At 41.4% G+C, this 22,318-nt stretch overlaps 3 protein-coding genes and 1 pseudogene across 5 annotated transcripts in view; all 4 read left to right on the top strand.

Annotated features, from left to right (window-relative positions):
• The first annotated feature begins 309 nt into the window (after nt 1-309).
• On the top strand, nt 310-3,997 carry LOC108047904 (M-phase inducer phosphatase). The gene is made up of 2 exons (XM_017128318.2): nt 310-991; nt 1,872-3,997. The coding sequence occupies exons 1-2, from the start codon at nt 936-938 to the stop codon at nt 3,259-3,261; spliced, it is 1,446 nt and encodes a 481-aa protein (XP_016983807.1). The 5' UTR covers nt 310-935; the 3' UTR covers nt 3,262-3,997.
• A 1,812-nt stretch (nt 3,998-5,809) lies between these two features.
• On the top strand, nt 5,810-12,023 carry LOC108047903 (annotated as a pseudogene).
• A 563-nt stretch (nt 12,024-12,586) lies between these two features.
• Nucleotides 12,587-16,822, top strand: LOC108047905 (aminopeptidase N-like). 3 transcript variants are annotated; one of them, XM_017128321.1, is made up of 8 exons: nt 12,587-12,680; nt 12,768-12,866; nt 13,597-14,074; nt 14,135-14,290; nt 14,347-15,204; nt 15,283-15,832; nt 15,886-16,406; nt 16,464-16,822. In XM_017128321.1, exons 3-8 carry the CDS (start codon nt 13,605-13,607, stop codon nt 16,690-16,692), a joined length of 2,784 nt encoding a protein of 927 aa, XP_016983810.1. In that variant the 5' UTR covers nt 12,587-12,680; nt 12,768-12,866; nt 13,597-13,604; the 3' UTR covers nt 16,693-16,822. The 3 variants fall into 3 exon arrangements, with proteins under 3 accessions (XP_016983810.1, XP_016983809.1, XP_016983811.1); XM_017128320.1 differs by having other exon boundaries at nt 12,768-12,974; XM_017128322.2 differs by lacking the exon at nt 12,768-12,866 and having other exon boundaries at nt 12,663-12,680.
• A 1,813-nt stretch (nt 16,823-18,635) lies between these two features.
• Nucleotides 18,636-22,318, top strand: part of LOC108047892 (aminopeptidase N-like) — a 3,743-nt gene continuing 60 nt past the window's right edge. The window contains exons 1-7 of the mRNA XM_017128306.2: nt 18,636-18,664; nt 19,057-19,528; nt 19,580-19,735; nt 19,802-20,659; nt 20,715-21,264; nt 21,322-21,842; nt 21,944-22,318. The exon at nt 21,944-22,318 is cut by the window's right edge and continues 60 nt beyond it. Of these exons, the coding sequence (XP_016983795.1) occupies nt 18,655-18,664; nt 19,057-19,528; nt 19,580-19,735; nt 19,802-20,659; nt 20,715-21,264; nt 21,322-21,842; nt 21,944-22,181 (2,805 nt within the window). The 5' untranslated portion in view covers nt 18,636-18,654 and the 3' untranslated portion in view covers nt 22,182-22,318. The remainder of the gene's footprint in view (nt 18,665-19,056; nt 19,529-19,579; nt 19,736-19,801; nt 20,660-20,714; nt 21,265-21,321; nt 21,843-21,943) is intronic.

The raw sequence follows: 22,318 nt of genomic DNA, 5'->3' as shown, positions 1-22,318 counted from the left end.
CTCTTCTTCTTCGGAGGGCTCCACCATTTCTTCACATATGTTCGTGGCTTCGGCTCCAATACTGGGGACTTCGGCTCCCCTTCGGGAACTACGCGTCTGGGTATAAAAGCTCGCGCGCCAAAATCAGATGCCTCCATAGAGCTGGCGACCACCAAGGCGCCTGCTTCTCCTCAGGATTCTCGAGGTATTTGTGGTTCCTTTGCTTGCGAAACGAGGGGAAATGTAGGAGAAAGGATTTATGGGCTGGGATTCTACCTGTTGCAGAGAACGCTCCAAAAGGCAGAGATTCCGAAACCCTATTATCCCGATTTTCTTAGTTTTTCCAATTTCCTTTTTTCCTTTTGCACATGGGTTTACGCGCCGTTATGTGTTGGGTTTTCGCCCCATCTCCTTCTCACTTCTATTTCTTGGGAATCGAAGAACCGAAAGGGAACTAAGAACTCACTAATTTCTCTCTCGCTCGCATCAGCTGTGCGCCCGCTCTCCCGCTCTCTCTGCCGCGATCCTCGACGGGGCGACACTTATAAAAACCAGCTGTGCCGAGAGAGCCGGCACATTCGTTCTCCGTTCGTCGTCGAGTCAACAGCTCTTCTTGTTCTGCCTTTCGGTTCCTCGTTCGGTGACCTGAGTTTGTGCGGTTCATAGTTATTATCAACATACAAGCCCTCGCACAACCACACACCAAACTAAAATACAAAAACATGCTGAAACGGACACATTAACAAAAAAAACCATCAACAACTAAAATGCAATATTAGCCAAAAACCAAAAGGACTACCATCCAAAATTCTCAACAAACCAACTGTAAATGAGTGAACTGTGACCAACAAAAAATTGTGTTTTAGCAATTTTTCGGCTACAACAAAAAAGACTCACTAAATCAAAAAAATTCAGTTTTTCGAAACCCCCAAAACACACAACATAAAACCAACAAAATGCTGTGGGAAACAATTGTGGAGGAGACCAACTGCAGCATGGATTGCAATATCAGGTAATTATACCATACCGCCCAAGGATTAGCAAACAACTATTTTGCATCAGGAATACCAGTTAAAATACGCGATGAAAAGTGCAAGTTCAAGAACAACAGCAACAAAAAAGGAAGTCGGGGCCGAACAAAAGTAAGAGTTTTTTATACGCTCTTATTTTTTATCACGCTCGGCACGTTTACTTTTTGCCCGATTTTTGTTGGCGCTCAGCTGTTGTTGTTGTTCGCTTGCCGTTTTTCATTCATTAAACCGGCTTCCGCGAGGCTCCACAAAAAAATACAAAAGGCCCCAGAAAAAATTGTTTTGTCCGACAGTCAGTCATTTTTTGTATTTTTCCTTTTTTCCCCGTGTTCTTTGCGGTTCTTTATGTTGTTGATTTTTTAACATCGCTGCGCTTGCGTGACGTGTGACCCAAAAGTCAAACTGAAAAGCAGATGCAACGAAAAAGGAATTCCGCTTAGAGTACCGCAAATGTTAATAAGAATCAAGAAGAAGAAGCATAGGGTTCCCTAACTTTAATTTTAAATTCAACAGTGTTAAGTATCGAGGGCAACCCTTTTACAATTACCCATACTTTTTTATTATAAATTCGAAAAATTCTAATATTAGAAACAATTTCAAATATTATAGCCTAAATAGCTCCCAAATTGAATTTCACAATTCTTGTTTAATTTCTATTTCTTCACCCATTTACAACAACCCCTCTGTATATTTTTTCGGGTATTCTTGTTGTTTTTACACCACCAACGCCACCACCACCACTTCGTCAGTATTTTTAGCTGGGTTTAATGACCGGCGAGAGTTTAGGGAAGCAAAAACCAGCTCTCTTTCTCATTTCCAAACAGTGTACTAATCCTCCCCCTCTCTTTATTGCTCTTTCAGTAACACCAGCAGTTCCAGTAATATGAAAAAAATGAGTGGATCGCGTCGTGCTCGCCGTTCCCTGGAACTGATGAGCATGGACCAGGAGGAGCTGTCGTTCTACGACGACGACTCCGCGCCCCAGGATCAACAGCGGTCGGCCAGTCCGGAACTGATGGGTCTGCTCTCGCCGGAGGGTTCGCCCCAGCGTTTCCAGATCGTCCGCCAGCCGAAGATCCTGCCAGCGGTTGGAGGAGCCAGCAACGATGTCTCATCGAACACACCGGCCCGCAGCTTCCGTATCTTCAACAGCCTGTCCTCCACCTGCTCCATGGAGTCCTCCATGGACGACGAGTACATGGAACTGTTCGAGATGGAGTCGCAAAGCCAACAGAGCGCCCTGGGCTTCCCCAGTGGCCTGAACTCTCTGATCAGTGGACAGATCAAGGACCAGCCTGCGGCCAAGTCGCCAGCGGGCCTGTCCATGCGCCGTCCTTCGGTGAGGCGGTGCCTCAGCATGACGGAGAGCAATACAAGTACCAACACCCCACCACCAAAGACCCCAGAGACTGCCCGGGATTGCTTCAAGCGCCCGGAACCGCCAGCATCGGCCAGCTGCTCGCCCATTCAGAGCAAACGCCACCGCTGCGCCGCCATTGAGAAGGAGAACTGCCCCGCACCCAGCCAAATCACCCAGGTGACCACTAGCCACCCACCTCCGCTGAGGAAATGCATGTCCCTGAACGACGCCGAGATCATGTCGGCCTTGGCCCGCTCCGAGAACCGCAACGAACCCGAGTTGATCGGGGACTTCAGCAAAGCCTATGCCCTGCCCTTGATGGAGGGACGTCATCGGGATTTGAAGAGCATCTCCAGCCAAACAGTGGCCCGCCTGCTTAACGGAGACTTCAGCAATGAAGTGGCCAGCTACCGGATCATCGACTGCCGCTATCCCTACGAGTTCGAGGGTGGTCACATTGAGGGAGCCAAGAATCTGTACACCACCGAGCAGATCTTGGAGGAGTTCCTCACTGTTCAACAGACTGAGATGCAGCAGCAGCAGAATGCCGAGTCGGGACTGAAGCGCAACATCATCATCTTCCACTGCGAGTTCTCATCGGAGCGTGGACCGAAAATGTCCCGCTTCCTGAGGAACTTGGATCGGGAGAGGAACACCAATGCCTATCCGGCGCTGCACTATCCCGAGATCTATCTGCTTCACAACGGCTACAAGGACTTCTTTGAGTCGCATGTGGAGCTGTGCGAGCCACATGCCTACCGCACCATGTTGGACCCCGCCTACAATGAGGCCTATCGCCATTTCCGCGCCAAGTCCAAGTCCTGGAATGGCGATGGCTTGGGCGGAGCCACCGGTCGGCTCAAGAAGTCGCGTTCCCGACTGATGCTGTAGGTGTACAGTTCGTTATCTAAATTTTGGGTGTTATCGTATTGTATATATAGACGTATAGGGGTATTTATTTCAAGCTGCTTTTAAGTTGATTTTTGTTGATTTTCATTTGTTAATCCGTAGATTAAGTTTCTCGCACTCGCAGACACACCTACCACTCTCTCATTCATACAAACAGACAATTTCATTTGGAATTAACGCTTTTGTTTAGTTATTATTGTTTATTATGGATTCGGCTTTAGTTCAATTATTTAAGCACTCTAGTTCAAATTTTAAAGATAACCATCATAACAAGCAAACGAAAAATGTGCATTATAATCTAAAAACGTGAGGAACACTGTCATTTAAATTTAAGAGGACGATCCCGAACAGACTCCTTAATCATTTGTAGATGATAAGCAGAACAAAATGGCTAAAAAAACACAAAAACAAAAAATATTAAACACAAAAACACACGCTCATCAAATACATCCACATCTTAACTTAAGAAATATTATTTAAGAGTTGAAAGTTGAAAACTTCTGCTAGGTACAATTTACGCTTATTATTTGTTTATTTTTATGTAATCCGTAACCGAACACGCACCCGAAACGCAAACGCATACAAGAAAAACAAATATTTTACCATGTAATGATTATTATTTAAGCAAAGCTTATTTTTGCATCAAAAAAGGCAATATTATTGAACAAAGACCATCAATTTTAAATATACTTAATACACGACTAAATCAGAACTGAAATCACTGGCATTTTTATCATTCGAAGGCGCGAAAAGAGCAAGATTGGCGGGATTTTGGGAGTCTATGGTTTTCCTGGAATTACAACTTTGAATTTGGCGCGCAGTTGAATTTTTTGAAAGCCAGATGGCGCTGTGCTGTCTGCTGTATAAAATGAAGTGAGTTTAACAGCAGCGACTTTTTTCTAACTGTTATACATGTTGTCTGTTCATTTTATTTTTGTGTTCAGTTTAAATTAGGGATGGTCACGTGATTAATTTTTGACCATGCAATTGAAATTTATAATTTGTTACATGTTTTCTTTACCTTCATATTTATACAAATCAGAATTTATCTATTAAATAAACGGATTTGTCCATGTAAATAAATTAAAATTGTATTTTTAAATAATTTTAATGATTTTTTATTGAATTTTTTTTGCAAATCTAACTAATAGTTTTGTTTTCTTAAATAAATTTGTTATCTTTTTTAAAGCTTTTGTTTTTCATGTTGGCTTTAAATATAAAAATGCTTGGATTGAAAATAATTAATTTTTTTAATGAATGAATTATTTGTTTTTTAATTAAAAGCAATAAAACTTTATCGAAGTCCGCATTATCTGATTTACTTATTTGGAGTTCCTCCCCATTTATGCCATTTATCAATTCATAAGCTGATTATTTTCTGTTTTTGCATACGTATGTACATCATCATATTTGCTGATTCCCGTCCACACCCATTCAGCTTTCTCTTCCTCTCATTAAATCTATAAGAGCATTAATCTAAAGAAAAATATGGATAAAATCCAAACGCGGTGTGTGGCAATTAGCCAAAGGCAGGGCCCTTGCTACGAAAAGATTTTCGAACTCAAACCTACTTCCATGCCAAATTAACCCACTAAAAATGTACTTTTTAGCTATAGTACAAATAAATATATAACTTTTTTATGATCTTCTGATCTTTGTTTAGTACGAAACTTGTAAATTTATGAAAATAAGCAAATGGTAAATTATATTAAAAATCAGATGTCAACCAGTATGATGTATGTATAGTAGAAAAAAATATTTAGTAGTATTAATTGTAATCTTGCGTAAACGTTATTATTATTATAATATTATGTATACAAAGGATTAAATATTTTTTGGTGTCAAAGATTCAACCATTTTAAGAAGTAAAATTAAATGAATTAATATTTGACCTAGAAGTAAGCCGAAAACCCCGCATTGCTTAAAGGGTTAACCCCCTTAAGCCCCCTCCTGTGAGCCAACATGCTGTGTTTGTCTGCAGTCGGTTTGTTATGGTTTGTTTTTTCCACTTTTCGTGTCCTCTAATCTGCGGAGCTTCCGCAACGGGGGCTGCCCAAAACGAGGGTCCGGTGGGTGGTTGAGTGGGTGGCTGAACTCTAGGGTCGAGTGCCTGAAGTGCTGCTGGCATACAAAACAGAAAGAAATGGGTTAATCAGCGCAATTAAGGTCAAAAACACGTAGTGACATCTCTTCGCGATGTATTTGTGTGTGTGTGTGCAATGTGAATCAAAATTGCGCATACGCCGGGTAAGCCCTGCCATTATTTCATTGCAATCTCCCGCTGTGTTTTTCGTGTGGGCCACACATGTGCTGTTTTTTTTTTTTTCGTACCTCTCTTTTTTACTATGCTCTATGATATAAAAAATAAAGAATTTTGGCTTCTCTGCGCCGACGCCAAAGCAGCGATTCAATCTCTAAGCCGTCGACGTTTTAATGCTCTCCGGTTTTTCTGCATTCGTATGTGTGAGCGGTGTAACCACGGGCTATAAGATAAAAGCGCCGAGCTCAGTAAACTTTAGATTCGCGTCGACCGTCGAACAGGTCGCATTCGGTCCTCGTCTTCGTTCTCGTCGTCCTGTGTGTTTTCCTGCTTTTCTGGCGCTCTAAACACGGTTGGTTCTATGAATCTATCTTTCTATGTCAAGCACCTCAAAAGTGCAACTTGAAAAGAATCGGACAATAACGCCAAATAACGCCGAAATCACGAGACAGTAACAACGCACACAAAACATGTACCGAAAAAAGAACAAAGTGACACAATTGTGTTAAGAACACAGCACCAAAAAAAAGAAACCGAAAAAAAACAACCAAAATTAAGAGAAAACAAGTTTCAAGTGCTGAACTCTGCACCATAAATTATCACTTGGCAAAATGATTTGGTGTAAATGAATTTAAATTATGTAAATGTAAATTGTATTAAAATACAGTACAATAATCCCAATCAAAGCAATGAAAACGTATTACTTGGATATACACGGAACATTCTTAAATCAGTGTAAATCATTTGTTATGGTGATAAAAACAATAATTTGAGAAGCGTAAAAATTTATTTTTAGAGTGAATGATAAAAAAAATTAAAACAATAAAAGAATTATAATTTTAGTAAGGAATAATTAAATAAAAAATGATTTTATTAACTCTGCCTAACAAGGCAGAATATAAGTGCTAGTATTTTGACCGCTATTGTATATACTTTTAAATTCGAAGGGATCAATTGAAAAGTCAATGTCAGAGGAGCACGTGTTTGACCATTATGACAAATCATAACAAGTCATTAACTGAGTTTAATTTAATTTCGACAAAACACTTTTATTGCTTTTCAATAAGGAAATTTATTTGCATATTTTTAATGCAATTTCCTGATTTTATTCTTTATTAAATAAATTAATGCAGTGTTCCTTTATTAATTGGATGGTATTATTCCATTAAATAAGTATAAAGATCGACGGAAAATTTTGTAAATCAATTAGGTCATTTTCTGGTAGTTTTTTTAAATTTCTCCTTTATCTATTTCCATCGATATTAGACCCACTCAATATTCGGCTATCATACCCATATGCTAATCTTTGAAGTTCATCGGCCGCACAATTTACATTTATTTATATGCAACCGAAGAACTAAGAAAGCCGAACCAAAAGAACAACTTTTGCATAATTAAGAATGAAACAAAGAGAAGCGCAGAAAAAATAAACTAGCAAGACGTTGCAATCTGGTTTATCCAGTATAAAGAAATATGTATGCAAGTTTTCTTTTTTATTTTCATGCGATGTTCTGGTAGGGCTTGATCTAGGCTGGTACTTTGGTTTATGGTTATGGTTACTTTGGCGAGTAACTTGAATGCACATAAAGTGATTCATACCAAAAAAATGAAATACACTCAGAACTTAACTATTTAAAGTTTAGCTTTAATACATTACACCCTTACAATTCAATGAATGCAAATCACACTGATGTCGTGGGATTTTTGATTGATAGTTTGAATAGGAGATTCATCGCATTATTTATTGTCAATAGTTGGATATATATAACTTGCTGGTAGAAAATCTATTTTAGGGAATTGACTTATATTTCATTTGCACATCAGCTGATCAACCATATAAAACTCTTTATATTTTAGTACCTCAGGCAAGGGTACAATCAACTACATCAGGTAGCCGGCGCATAATGCCAATTGTGAGGAGAGTCTCAATCGGATTTCATTGGCCCAGACCTTAATACGTGCGCGGCATAACGAGCCAAAATAAACACTGGCAAAGAAAACATAATAAATAAAACAATTTGCATTAATTTGAAGTAAATCAGCGAAACCGCATAAACAGCTAAAAGTGCGGTTTGATTTATACAGTAGACATCAGTAACCATCCCACCCGTTGACTTTACAATTATTTTTTTTTTTTATATATTGTTAATTGTTATATAGGTAAGAGAAAGTATACCCGTACCCATCTATGAATACATTTTATTTAATATTTTGTACCTGAAAATTACACTTATTAAATACAGGCTGGAAAATAATTTAATTTAGGTGGTGTTTATTTCACTGTGCATCAATATAGCCATTTCCACTGTTAATGATTTGGCAAAGTGATTTAGTTAATTGCTTCGGTTTGCTCTGCTTGAACGCCCCGCTAACAAATGTTCTGCCCCTTCTCCACAGAATCGGTCATGAAGTGGTTTTTATTGTTCGTGGTGGCCCTTGGCCTGGGATTAGCCACGGCCGACTCCGACTCCGACTCCGCCTCCAGCTATAACTACTACCGCTTGCCGACTTCGTTGCGCCCCCAGAAGTACCACCTACGCATCCTGACACTGCTAGAAAACCCGGAGGACCTCCGTTTTACCGGCTCTGTCAAGATCCTGATTGAAGCCCTCGAAAACACCAAGAAACATAACGCTGCACTCGAAGAATCTGACCATCGACGAGTCGCAGATTACTCTTCGCCAGATCAGCGGTGAGGGGAAGAAGGATAACTGCGTGTCCTCCACGTTGGTGAATCCCACCCACGACTTCTATATCCTGAACACCTGTCAGGAGTTGGTGGCCGGCAATGTCTACGAGCTTTATATGCCCTTCTCCGCCGACTTGAACCGACAACTAGAGGGCTATTACCGCAGCTCCTACAAGGATCCAGTGGCCAACGTTACCAAGTGCGACTTGAATCCTTTACGATTAAAAGGGAAGGCAACTGACGGTTATCTCTTGTTTTCAGATGGATCTCCGTTACCCAGTTCGAACCAGCCTCGGCTCGATTGGCCTTCCCCTGCTTTGATGAACCAGACTTCAAGGCACCATTCGTGGTTACCTTGGGCTATCACAAGAAGTTCACGGGTCTCAGCAATATGCCCGTGAAGGAAACCAAGCCGCAGTAAGTAATAAAATATAAACTTATTTAGCTCAGAGATTCGAGAACAAAGAAATCTCACACCCTACCAATCCCTCATTAGGATTTTTATAACTACAACCTCTCACTTTCAGCGAAACCCTTGCCGATTATATATGGTGCGAGTTCCAGGAGTCGGTGCCGATGTCCACCTACCTGATCGCCTATTCCGTGAACGATTTCTCCCACAAGCCGTCGACTCTGCCAAATAGCGCTCTTTTCCGGACTTGGGCAAGGCCAAATGCCATCGATCAGTGTGATTATGCCGCTGAGTTTGGACCCAAAGTATTGCAGTACTACGAGCAGTTCTTCGGCATCAAGTTTCCGCTCCCGAAGATCGATCAGATCGCAGTGCCCGATTTCAGTGCTGGTGCCATGGAGAACTGGGGTCTGGTGACCTACAGGGAGATCGCCCTCCTCTACTCGGCTGCCCATTCTTCGTTGGCGGACAAACAACGGGTGGCCAGCGTGGTGGCCCATGAGTTGGCCCACCAGTGGTTTGGCAATCTGGTCACCATGAAGTGGTGGACTGACCTCTGGCTCAACGAGGGATTCGCCACCTATGTGGCCAGTTTGGGTGTGGAGAACATCAATCCGGAGTGGCGTTCGATGGAACAGGAGTCGCTATCGAATCTGCTGACCATTTTCCGTCGAGACGCTTTGGAGAGCAGTCATCCGATCTCGAGACCCATTCAAATGGTGTCGGAGATTTCGGAGAGCTTCGATCAGATCTCCTACCAGAAGGGATCCACAGTGCTGCGCATGATGCACTTGTTCCTGGGCGAGGAGTCCTTCCGCTCTGGACTGCAGTCCTATCTGCAGCAGTACTCTTACAAGAATGCCGAACAGGATAATCTGTGGGAGTCACTTACCCAGGCAGCCCACAAGTATCGCGCTCTGCCCAAGAGCTATGACATCAAGAGCATCATGGACTCGTGGACACTGCAGACAGGGTAAGTTTATGAGAGTTTCTTATGTTATTACAAGGTAATATGGGTAATATAAAACAAAAACCATAACTATCTGCTTCATTACAGCTACCCCGTGATCAATGTTACCCGGGATTACTCTGCCAGGACTGCGAAACTCAGCCAGGAGCGTTACCTCTTGAATACCCAGATATCCCGGGCTCATCGTGGTGGATGTTGGTGGGTTCCACTGAGCTACACCACCCAGGCGGTGCAGGACTTCAATAACACGGCACCCAAGGCCTGGATGGAGTGTGGCAAGAAAGGCGAGAGTCTGCCCAAAACCATTCAGGAGCTGCCAGGACCCGATCAGTGGGTGATCTTCAACACCCAACTGTCGACGCTCTACAAGGTCAACTACGATGCCCAGAACTGGAAGCTGCTGATCGAGACTTTGACCACTGGCGACTTCGAACGCATCCATGTGATCAATCGGGCTCAGCTGATCGATGATGCCTTGTACTTGGCCTGGACCGGGGAGCAGGACTACGAGATTGCCATGAGATTGATTGAGTATCTGCAGCGGGAGCGAGAGTATCTGCCCTGGAAGTCGGCCTTCGAGAATCTGAAGCGAGTGGGGCGCATTGTCCGTCAGACTCCCGATTTTGAGTTCTTCAAGGTAGGTTCTGGTGTTTTAAATTGTATAAAAGATTGTCTACAATTTCCCCCCGGTATAACCTCATTCTCATTTGTATTTCGAATCGAACCTTTCAAAATTGCTCACAACTAACACCATCCACTCAAAACACTTGCCATGGGTATCCAACGAAAAGTTGTTCTTTGTCGTAAGTCTGAGTGTGTCGTAAAAACAAGTAAGAATGATATGGTCGGGTCCGTCGACTTTAAGACACCCGGCACTCGAAATCATGTAAACAAACTAATAGAAATAAATTATAAAGTGAAATGTAGTCTGTTATTATTAAGGCTACAATTATATATTTTATTTAAAACCCAGGTTTAGATTTACTACAAAAAAGGTAATACAGTAGAATCCGGTTATAACGACTCCGCTTATAGTGTCCGTCTGGTTAATGCGTCGAAAACTCCATGGTTGGTCCCCATACAAACTTATATGATACAAACTTATATGGTTATAACGGCGTAAAATCTTCGGTCCCTTGAAAGTCGCTATAGCCGGATTCTACTGTACGTTTATTTGATAAGTAATAATATTACAAAAGGGAGTATACATGAAGGTTAATACCCTTTAAAGCAATACCTTTTTATAACCTTGCAGAGTGTATTATAATTTCAGTCAAAAGTTTTCAACGCAGTGAAGGAGACATTTCCGACCCTATAAAGTATTTATATATTTGAATTTATAAAAGAATGAAATAATTATTTAATTTGCTTTGCGAGTGTCGGGTATGTGAACTTAAAATAGAGACCTACATATATGTATTTAATGAACCCTAAATGGACCTAATAATGATTGCCACTTCAAAACCATCGTCCACAGCGCTACATGAAGAAACTGATCTTGCCGATCTACGAGCACCTTGATGGCATTAATGACACATTCAGCTCGATTCCTCAGCAGGACAAGGTCCTTTTGAAGACCATGGTGGTCAATTGGGCGTGCCAGTACCAGGTGGCAGATTGTGTGCCCCAGGCCTTGGCATACTACCGCAACTGGAGATCGGAGGCTAATCCCGACGAGAAGAACCCAGTGCCCATCAATGTGCGCAGCACTGTTTACTGCACCTCGATAAAACATGGATCCGATGCTGATTGGGAGTTCCTGTGGACGCGGTACAAGAAGTCGAATGTGGCGGCCGAAAAGCGTACCATTTTGACGGCCTTGGGTTGCTCGAGGGAGGTATGGCTGTTGCAGCGTTATCTGGAGCTAACCTTTGACCCCAAGGAGGCCATTCGCAAGCAGGACTCGATGTGGGCCTTCCAGGCGGTGGCCTTCAACGAGGTGGGCTTCTTGCTGGCCAAGAAATATTTCATGGATAACGTAGACTTTATCTACAAGTTGTAAGTTTGGAGATTGACGGTGAATGGTATCCTTACTGAGAGATCTCTGCTTTTCAGCTACCATCCGCTCACCAAGGACATGTCGCGACTTCTGTCGCCGCTTTCCGAACAGGTCATCACTCTGAGCGACTTTAATGAGTTCAAGGACTTCGTCAACAACTCCCGGCAGTCGCTCAAAGGTCTCGAGCAGGCCATCCAGCAGACCCTGGAGATTATGCTCACCAATGTGCAGTGGAAGGAGCGTAACTACCACCAGATGTCCCGCTCCATCCAGCAGCTCCTCTAGATTACTTACTACAGTCTCTCATCAGCTCATTAAGAAAAGAATCTCTTGATTTCAGCAGGAATATTATGAATGTTTAAAGTCCCTCAAATAAACTATTTAACGCTCTAGTATTATTCGTGTATCTCAAGATTAATGACTTTTAATTTGGAAAAGGGGAAACACTGTTGTTTTGTTGTTGTGGAAAGGGGAAATACAATTCATTAAAATCCAATTTTTAGAAAAAATTCATTGTTATACCCTTGCAGAGGGTATTATAATTTTGGTCAAAAGTGTGCAACGCAGTGAAGGAGACATCTCCGACCCTATAAAGTATATATATTCTTGATATTCTTGAACTTTGCACACACCCTTCTATATCCTATAGCTGCCATATAACTGAACGATTGGAAATGCCATAACTTTGGTGTTTTTAAAGTTAGGAAGTTGGGATTTTTTATGAGTATTAAGAATGCATCAAATGAATAATTTTGGAGAATATAATTTACAGAGTATTCTGCAAGGGTATATCAACTTCGGCTCCGCCCGAAGTTAGCTTTCCTTTCTTGTTTTTTATTTAATTTTCTTTGGCTAATACCATACAAATCAACTTTCAATACTAAGATGGCAAAAACTAATTTAATTTTATATAAAACGTGACGACTAGTGTGCATGTAAAATTATTTCACTATTAAATCATTTAATTATAATCAAAAGTGGAATACTATTTTGTTCCGAAATCTATTTATATTTTCCTATAAACCATTTTATAAACTTGGCTATTAAGAAGAAATATTGCGTATACGCCGGGTAAGCACCGTTTTTGCTTCTTTGCAGCATATATATATGAGCTATGATTCTCCACGCCGCTGCCAAAGCTAATCTCTTAAATTTCAGAGCTAATCTCGCCTTTTGGTTTCTATAAACACAATTCTCTCCGGAAATTACATGCTCGGTTCGATCGTCGAACTAGCCGCATTCGGTCACCGTCCGCTGGTGAGTTGAGTTGTGCCACTGGTTGTGGTCGTTTTGTTTGGTTTTTTGTTCTAAATAAACAAATAAGTCGTGAAATTGGAGAGCAGTACCAAAAAACACGTTCCAAAAGTAAGCTTAAACATTTTAAGTGATTTAAGTGCAAATAGAGAAACTCGTTTGTTGTGTTCTCTTGCCATTTCTGAACTCTGATCTAAAACATTGACAGCGGTTAAGCAATTCCTCATAATTTATCACAGCTTGGTGCGAACTAATTGTAACATCGGTTAAAATGGTAAACGAGTTTTTTTTTTATATAAAACCCTTTATTTGGAAACAATAACAATGATTTATTTATTTAAGATTTATTCAAGAAACAATAACATTATAATCCGATGAACAATAACAAAATCTGGCTTGAGCTTAAAATCAAGAGTTCAGATTTTAGTTTCTGATAAGGTTCTTTCGATAAGCCACATGAATGAAAAAATGTTCTAGTTAACGCAAGGCAAATGTTTTGATAATTTCCAATTCATAACTAACAATTTTTTCAATAAATATCGACACTTTTTCCACCTATATGATAATTATAGGAGTTCATTGAACGTATATAATTATGTTTACGATCGGTTTTATAGTTGATATTTGTAAAACTAATAAAAAAATTAACTGTAAATAATTCGCTAAAGTATATATTTGATTTGATGTCTTTCGCTATGCCTGAACTATAAATGTTAACTATTTTTGCCCACAGATTCGGTTATGAAGTTTTTTTTATTCTCCGTGTTGGCAATTGGCCTGGGCTTAGCTACGGTCGATTCGGTTTCCAGCTATAATTACTATCGACTGCCGACCACCTTACGACCACAAAAGTATTACTTGCGTGTCCTGACACTGCTCGAAAATCCGGAGGATCTCCGCTTCGCAGGCACAGTAAAAATCCTAATTGAAGCCCTGCAGAACACCAGGAACATAACGCTACACTCGAAGAATCTGACCATCGATGAGTCCCAGATAACTCTTCGCCAGATTGGTGGTGAGGGAAGGAAGGAAAATTGCGTGTCCTCGACGTCGGTCAATCCCTCCAATGACTATTTTATTCTTAACACCTGCCAGGAACTGGTGGCCGGCAATGTCTACAAACTGAGCTTGCCCTTCTCCGCCGATTTAAGTCGACCATTGACTGGTTACTATCGCAGCTCTTACAAGGATCCCGAAGCCAATGTGACGCGGTGGGTTCTGATCCTTAATCTTTACACTAGTGTGTGCTAAAACTGTTACTCCCGTTTTAGGTGGTTGTCTGCTACCCAATTTGAACCGGCTTTGGCTCGAAAGGCTTTCCCTTGCTTCGATGAGCCTGGTTATAAGGCGTCCTTCGTGGTCACTCTGGGATATCACAAAAATTATACTGGTCTCAGCAATATGCCGGTGAAGGCAACTAAGCCACAGTAAGTTTTTTATACTTAAGTATTAAAATGATTATAGCATAATAACCCATTTACAGTGAGACCCTTCCCAACTACATTTGGTGCGAGTTCCAAGAGTCGGTTCCGATGTCCACCTACCTGGTGGCATACTCCGTAAACCAATTCTCCAACAAGCCATCGACTTTGCCGAATGGCGCTCTTTTCCGGACTTGGGCAAGGCCAAATGCCATCGATCAGTGTGATTATGCAGCGGAGTTTGGACCTAAAGTATTGCAGTACTATGAGGAGTTATTTGGGATTAAGTTCCCCCTTCCAAAGATCGATCAGATCGCCCTGCCTGACTTTAGTGCTGGTGCCATGGAAAACTGGGGTCTGGTGACTTATAGGGAGTCCACTCTGCTTTTCTCGGCCAACCACTCTTCTTCGGCCGACAAACAGTTCCTGGCTAATGTAGTGGCCCATGAGTTGGCCCACCAGTGGTTCGGCAACCTGGTCACGATGAACTGGTGGACTGACCTCTGGCTCAACGAGGGATTTGCCACTTATGTGGGCAGCTTGGGTGTGAACGAAATCTATCCCGAATGGAACTCAAAGGACAGGCGATCGCTTTCCTCTCTGTTGGCCTCCTTCCATCTGGATGCCCTGGCCAGCAGCCACCCCGTATCAAGGCCCATTGAAAAGGTGTCGGAGATCGAGGAGAGCTTCGATACAATCTCTTACCAGAAGGGATCTTCGGTGCTGCGCATGATGCACCTCTTCCTAGGCGAGGAGTCCTTTCGCTCCGGTCTTAAATCGTATCTAGAACGGTACGCCTATAAGAACGCCGATCAAGATAATCTTTGGGAGGCATTTACTCAAGCTGCCCACAGGAATGGAGCCCTTCCCAAGGACTACGAAATCAAGACGATCATGGACTCTTGGACCTTACAAACAGGGTAGGTGCTTCCATTAATCTATGTATTTTTATGTTGATAAGAAGTTCTTGAATAATTTATTTTTTTATTTTCTTTAAGCTATCCAGTGCTTAATGTGACCCGTGACTATATGGCAAGAACCGCGAAACTCAGCCAGGAACGCTACCTTCGCAATACCCAACTATCCCCAGATCTGCATGTTGGCTGTTGGTGGTTGCCATTGAGTTACACCTCCAAGGCGGAAATGATGTTTATGAACACTGCCCCCAAATCATGGATGGAGTGCAGCAAAGCCGGGGAGAGTCTTTCCAAGACGATCCAGGATCTGCCTAGCTCCGATAAGTGGGTGATCTTTAACATCCAGTTGGCATCGCCGTATAGGGTCAACTACGATAACCAGAACTGGAAGCTTTTGATTGAGACTTTGAACAGCGAGGACTACCAGAGCATCCACGTGATCAATAGGGCTCAACTTATAGACGATGTCATGAACCTCGCCTGGACAGGAGAGCAGGACTACGAGACCGCACTTCAAGTCACCAATTACCTGCAGAAGGAGAGAGAGATCCTTCCCTGGAAACCGGCATTCGACCAATTAAAGCTGTTGAATCGCATTCTTCGACAAACCCCCAACTTTGGGTTCTTTAAAGTAGGTTTTAAATAATTTTCACGATGATTAACCTTTCTATTGTAAATCTTCAGCGCTATATGAAAAAGCTCCTTACCCCAATCTACGAGCACCTGAACGGCCTGAACGACACATTCAGTTCGATCCAGGAGCAGGATGAGATCCTTTTAAAAACGACGGTGGTTAGTTGGGCGTGTCAGTACCAGGTGGCAGACTGTGTTCCTCGGGCGCAGGAATATTTCCGCAGGTGGAGAGCCGAGGCCAATCCCGACGAGAACAACCCGGTTCCAGTGAACTTTCGTACCACCGTGTACTGCTCCGCAATAAGATATGGCACTGATGAGGATTGGGAGTTCCTGTGGACGCGGTACAAAAAGTCAAATGTCGACTCCGAGAAACAGACCATTCTGACTACCTTGGGTTGCTCGAAAGAAGTTTGGATCTTGCAGCGTTATCTGGAGATGGCCTTCGATTCAAAGGGGGCAATCCGCAAGCAGGATTCTTCACTGTGTTTCCAAGCTGTGGCATCCGGACAGGTGGGCTTCTTATTGGCCAAGAAGTACTTAATTGACAATGTGGATTTTATCTATAAGTAGTAAGTTTAGCTATGGTTAGAAGAAGAAAGTAATGAAAAGTACTGTCTCATTTTTAGCTACTGTGCCGAGACCAAGACCATGGCTCGATTTTTTTCTCAAATTTCCGAGCAGGTTATTAGCATGCGTGACTTAAATGGATTTAAAGTATTCGTTAATAACTCGCGACAGTACCTCAAGGACGTCCATCAGGCGATTGAACAGACTTTGGAGACTATGCTTATCAACGTGCAGTGGATGGATCGGAACTATCACCAGTTGTCCCGCTCCATTCAGCGGCATTTGTAGAAATTCCAATCCACTTTTTAGTCCACATTTGTAGATTTTTCATTCCTCTTTTTATTAAATATTAACTTCTTAGCGTCAATAGGAAAATTATAAATAAACAGCATAATACTACAGTATTATACGTGTAGATCAAAAATAAATAACATTAATTTCTGAGTAGGGGGTACTTAGGCAAACGAAAATAATCTATATTTATGAATAAAGTTTCCAGCCCTCCTGGAAATTATCAATAAAATCTATTTCTGGAAGGAAAGACATTATAGACCATGTCAAATAAATAGGTTTTTGTTAAAATCGAATAATTACATATTTTCTTCTGATCTAAAGTTTCAAAACGTTTTACAACGTTCAATAAAAATATAATATAACCGATAGATTAAATACTCTGAAATACTCTGATTTAATCTATGCCTTTTCTCCCTCTTGTTCGGAAAATATTTTTACAAATTTATTGGGACCTTTACGATATTATCGAAAACTATTATTAGTTGTCCCGTTTCATCCAGAAACATTTTTAGATAATTATTTCAAATTTTCCATAAAATCACCAAAAGAATAATGTCAAAAGTAAAATTCTAACTACGTGGGTTACTTCAATAAACTAGGTAATACTACTTGAGATTAATAGATCACAACGAGGACGGAAGCTAACTTCGGCAAGCCGAAGTTTTAATACCCTTGCAGACTTTGCCGAAGTTGCTAAAACTGAAAAAGTAGCGAAAGGAATAAGATATACATAAATAAACTAGATTTGCGTCGTTTGATGTCAATTGCTTTTATACTGCAAAAATGTCATATAAAAATGGAAAAAAGGGATACTTTCGCAGCCTTTAACTATTTTTCCTACGGAAGCTATAAGAAATAGACGTCCGATCGGCAAGCGCTTTTACCCTAATCAAGATATGCGTAAATAAATAAGACTTGGAAAAATGTATGTCAGTAGCTTACACACTACGCGAAAAATTCAGAAAACCAACAAATTTGGACCGATTTCACCCTGTTGTTCTTATGGGAGCTGTAGGATATAGACGTCCGATCGTCACGTGCTTTTACCCTAATCAAGGTATGCATAAAAAAATACGATTTGGAAAGATTCATGTCAATTGCTTATATACTGTGCGAAATATCCTAAAAATCATTAAATTTTAACCGATTTCACCGTATTGTTCCTATGGGAGCTATAGGATATAGACGTCCGATCGCCAAGCGCTTTTACCCTGATCAAGGTATGCATAAAAAAATAAGATTTGGAAAGATTTATGTTAATAGCTTTTACACTGCGCGAAATATCTTCCATTCTTGAAAGTTATATCCGATTGTTCCTATGGGAGCTATAGGATATAGACGTCCGATCGCCACGCGCTTTTACCCTGATCAAGGTATGCATAAAAAAATACGATTTGGAAAGATTCATGTCAATAGCTTTTACACTGCGCGAAATATCATCAATTCTTGAAAGATATATCCGATTGTTCCTATGGGAGCCATAGGATATAGACGTCCGATCGGGGCGATTTTCAAACTTGATCTGCGTACACATGTTTTAGGACGAGTGTGAAAGTTTCAGATCGCTAGCTTTTAAACTGAGCTCGCAAACGGTATTGAAACAGACGGACAGACGGACAGACGGACAGACGGACATGGCTATATCAACTCAGGAGGTGATCCTGATCAAGAATATATATACTTTATAGGGTCGGAAACGTCTCCTTCACTGCGTTACAAACTTCTGACCAAAATTATAATACCCTCTGCAAGGGTATAATTATAGATTACACTTCTAAGTGGAAGTGGAGGCTTCTTATTAATTCGAGGATGGAGTCTCGTTTTAGTAATCCAATTTTCTCTCTCAAAACTCTAAGGTTATCGCTCTCCCTTCTCTCTTAAATAAACTCTCTCAGAAAAAAAATATATATTCGTCTCAATTGTCGAATAATCCGCATTCAATCTTTGAACTCCGTTATGTTCGGAGGTGAGTAGAACTATTTAAAGTGTGAAATATTTTTTTTTTGATAAAAAAAAAATATATATACCGCAAAGCAACATCGTAATTATATGTGTATACCTACACATATGCAAAATCGAACCGTTCCATTGAATTGTGTGGTTAGAATATAAATTGTTCTGGTTATCACTTTGTTTATCACTTTGTTTACTCAGTTAAATAATTTTCATTGGAAATAAAATGAAACTAAAAAAATATTAAGAGAACAAAATTTGCATGTTAATCTTAAGAACTATTAGAATAATAGTGTTTTGATGTATTTCATAGTACTATTTTTTTTATTAGCATTAACTTTTCTTAAAGGAAAAAAACCAATAATTTAATTAATGTTTGAGGATTTTAAAATTTGTAACTCCCAGAATCGAGAATGAGGTGGTTTCTATTGGTTGTGGTGTCCCTTGGACTCGGTTTAGTCACGGGAGAATCTAGCTATAACCATTATCGCTTGCCGACGGCTCTTCGACCCCAAAAGTATTACTTGAGAATCTTAACGCAGCTTGAAAATCCGGAGGATTTTCGCTTCAGCGGCAATGTGAAAATCATAATTGCAGCCCTGCAGAACACCAAGAACATAACGCTGCACTCTAAGGATCTGACCATAGATGAGACTCAAACCACGGTTAGACAAATTAGCGGCGAAGGGAAAACAAACAACTGCGTAACTTCCACGGCTGTGAATCCCACACACAACTTTTATACTCTCAACACCTGCCAAGAATTATTGGCTGGCCATGTTTATGAGCTGAATTTGCACTTTTCAGCCGAGTTAAACCGACAACTGGAAGGCTACTACCGTAGCTCCTATGTGGATCCGGTGGCCAATGAGACAAGGTGGGTCGATAGCATAAGCAAATATTGGATATTTTATTGATCCTTTTGCAGATGGATCTCTATTACCCAATTTGAGCCCGCTTCGGCTCGATTGGCATTCCCCAGCTTCGATGAGCCCGGCTATAAGGCACCCTTTGTGATCACTTTAGGTTATCACAAGAAGTACACCGGTCTCAGCAATATGCCCGTAAAGGAAACTAAAACACAGTAAATCATATTTTATAATTGATTTAAATAGGATTTCAATATTTATGTTGCATTTATTTTTCGCAGTGAATCACTTCCCGATTACATTTGGACCGAATTTCAAGAATCATTGCCAATGTCAACTTATCTGGTGGCATTTTCCGTTAACGATTTTTCCCACAAACCTTCTTCTCTGCCAAATGGCACTCTTTTCAGGACTTGGGCTAGGTCTTCTGCCGTCGATCAGTGTGATTATGCCGCAGAGTTTGGACCACAAGTAATCCAATACTACGAGCAGTTATTCGGGACTAAGTTGCCGCTTGCGAAGATCGATCAGCTCGCATTGCCCGACTTCAATATTGGTGCCATGGAAAATTGGGGTTTATTGACTTTTAGAGAAACTGCACTCCTATTCTCCCCTGAATTTTCCTCGCTGAAGGACAAACAAGAACTCTCTAATATCGTAGCTCATGAGTTGGCTCACCAGTGGTTCGGCAATCTGGTCACGATGAAATGGTGGACTGATCTGTGGCTTAAGGAGGGATTTGCCACCTATGTGGCTACTTTGGGCGTGGAGTACATCCATCCGGAGTGGCGTTCCAAGCAGCTGGAGTCGTTGTCCAACCTGCTAAACATTTTTCGAAAGGATTCTTTAGAGACCAGTCATCCCATTTCAAGGCCTATTGAAATGGTTTCGCAGATTACCGAGAGCTTCGATGAAATCTCGTATGAGAAAGGATCATCTGTACTCCGCATGATGCACTTATTCCTGGGGGAGGAGGCATTTCGCTCCGGCCTGAAGTCGTATCTAGAAAGGTTCGCTTATAGGAACGCCGAACAGGATGATCTTTGGGAGTCACTTACTCAAGCCGCCCATAAAACTGGCGCTCTAGCAAAGAACTTTGACATCAAGACCATCATGGACTCGTGGACGCTGCAAACCGGGTAAGTTAAATTTTTTTAAGAAGAGGAAGTGCAATATTAACGGTCGATTTTTCAGCTACCCAGTGATTACTGTTACGCGCGACTATACGGAAAGGACTGCAAAACTCAGTCAGGAGCGCTACCTTCTGAATACGGATATATCTAGGGTGCACCGCCGGGAATGTTGGTGGGTTCCACTTAGCTACACCACGCAGGCGGAGAAGGATTTCAACAACACGGCCCCCAAAGCATGGATGGAGTGCAGCCAGACTGGCGACAGACTTGAGAAAACTATTCAGGACCTTCCAGGACCCGATCAGTGGGTTATCTTCAATAATCAGCTGTCATCACCATACAAGGTCAACTACGATTCCCAGAACTGGAAACTTCTAATCAAGACCTTGAACAGCGAGGAGTTCCAGACCATTCACGTGATCAATAGAGCCCAAATTATAGACGACATTCTGTACCTTGCTTGGACGGGAGAACAAAACTACGATATCGCAGTACAAGTGATTAATTATTTGCAGAGGGAGCAAGAGCTGCTTCCCTGGAAAGCGGCGTTCGACAATCTTAAGCTATTGAATCGCATTGTGCGACAGACACCCAATTTTGAGTTCTTTAAGGTAGGCATTACTTGTACTCTTTGAAGATTTAAGTATAGTGGATCTACTTATTTGCAGAGCTACATGAAAAAACTCATCACACCTCTTTATGAGCACCTAAACGGCATTAACGACACATTCAGCTCGATTGAGCAGCAGGATCAGGTCCTTTTGAAGACAATGGTGGTCAATTGGGCGTGCCAGTACCAGGTGGCAGATTGTGTGCCTCAGGCCTTGGCCTACTACCGCAACTGGAGATCGGAGGCTAATCCCGACGAGAAGAACCCAGTGCCCATCAATGTGCGCAGTACTGTTTACTGCACCTCGATAAAACATGGATCAGATGAAGATTGGGAGTTTCTGTGGACGCGGTACAAGAAGTCAAATGTGGCGGCCGAAAAGCTTACCATTTTGACGGCTTTGGGTTGCTCGAGGGAGGTGTGGGTGTTGCAGCGTTATCTGGAGCTGACCTTTGTCCCCAAGGAGGGCATTCGCAAGCAGGACTCGAAGAGGGCGTTCCAGGCAGTGGCCCAAACCGAAGTGGGTTTCCTGCTGGCCAAGAAGTACTTTATGGACAATTTGGACTTTATAAGCAAGTTGTAAGTGGATCAATATTTTCAACTTATTTTACATACTGCTAAATTGTTTGAGGTGGTTTAGTGTTCAAATAAATATCTCATCTTATCTCCTTTTTATTTAGCTATCATCAACTTGTAAGAAGCATGGATCCTCTCCTAGAGTCCCTTCAATTGCAGGTCTTTATCCGGAAAGACTATAATGAGTTCAAGGACTTTGTATCCAATTCACAAGGATCTCTTAAGGGTTCGGAGAAGGCAATCCGACAGTCCTTGGAGACAATGTTGACCAACGTGCAGTGGAAAGAGCGAAACTATTACCAATTTATCCGTGCTATTCAACAGTATCTAAAAGCTGCCTAATATATTTTTTTTAACAAAAAAAGTATCTTCAAATTTCTTACGGCACCAAAAATAAAATTGAAAATATTTAAGAAATACAAAGATTATATTGCATAATGTCCAAAATCATGTAAAATACAACTAAGCTTATCAATTAA

The sequence above is a fragment of the Drosophila rhopaloa genome, unplaced genomic scaffold, assembly GCF_018152115.1.
Source record: "Drosophila rhopaloa isolate 14029-0021.01 unplaced genomic scaffold, ASM1815211v1 contig_178, whole genome shotgun sequence".
Taxonomy (NCBI): Eukaryota; Metazoa; Arthropoda; class Insecta; order Diptera; family Drosophilidae; genus Drosophila; species Drosophila rhopaloa.
Note: the sequence above shows the minus strand (reverse complement) of the source record. Positions and strands in the feature narration are given on the sequence as shown.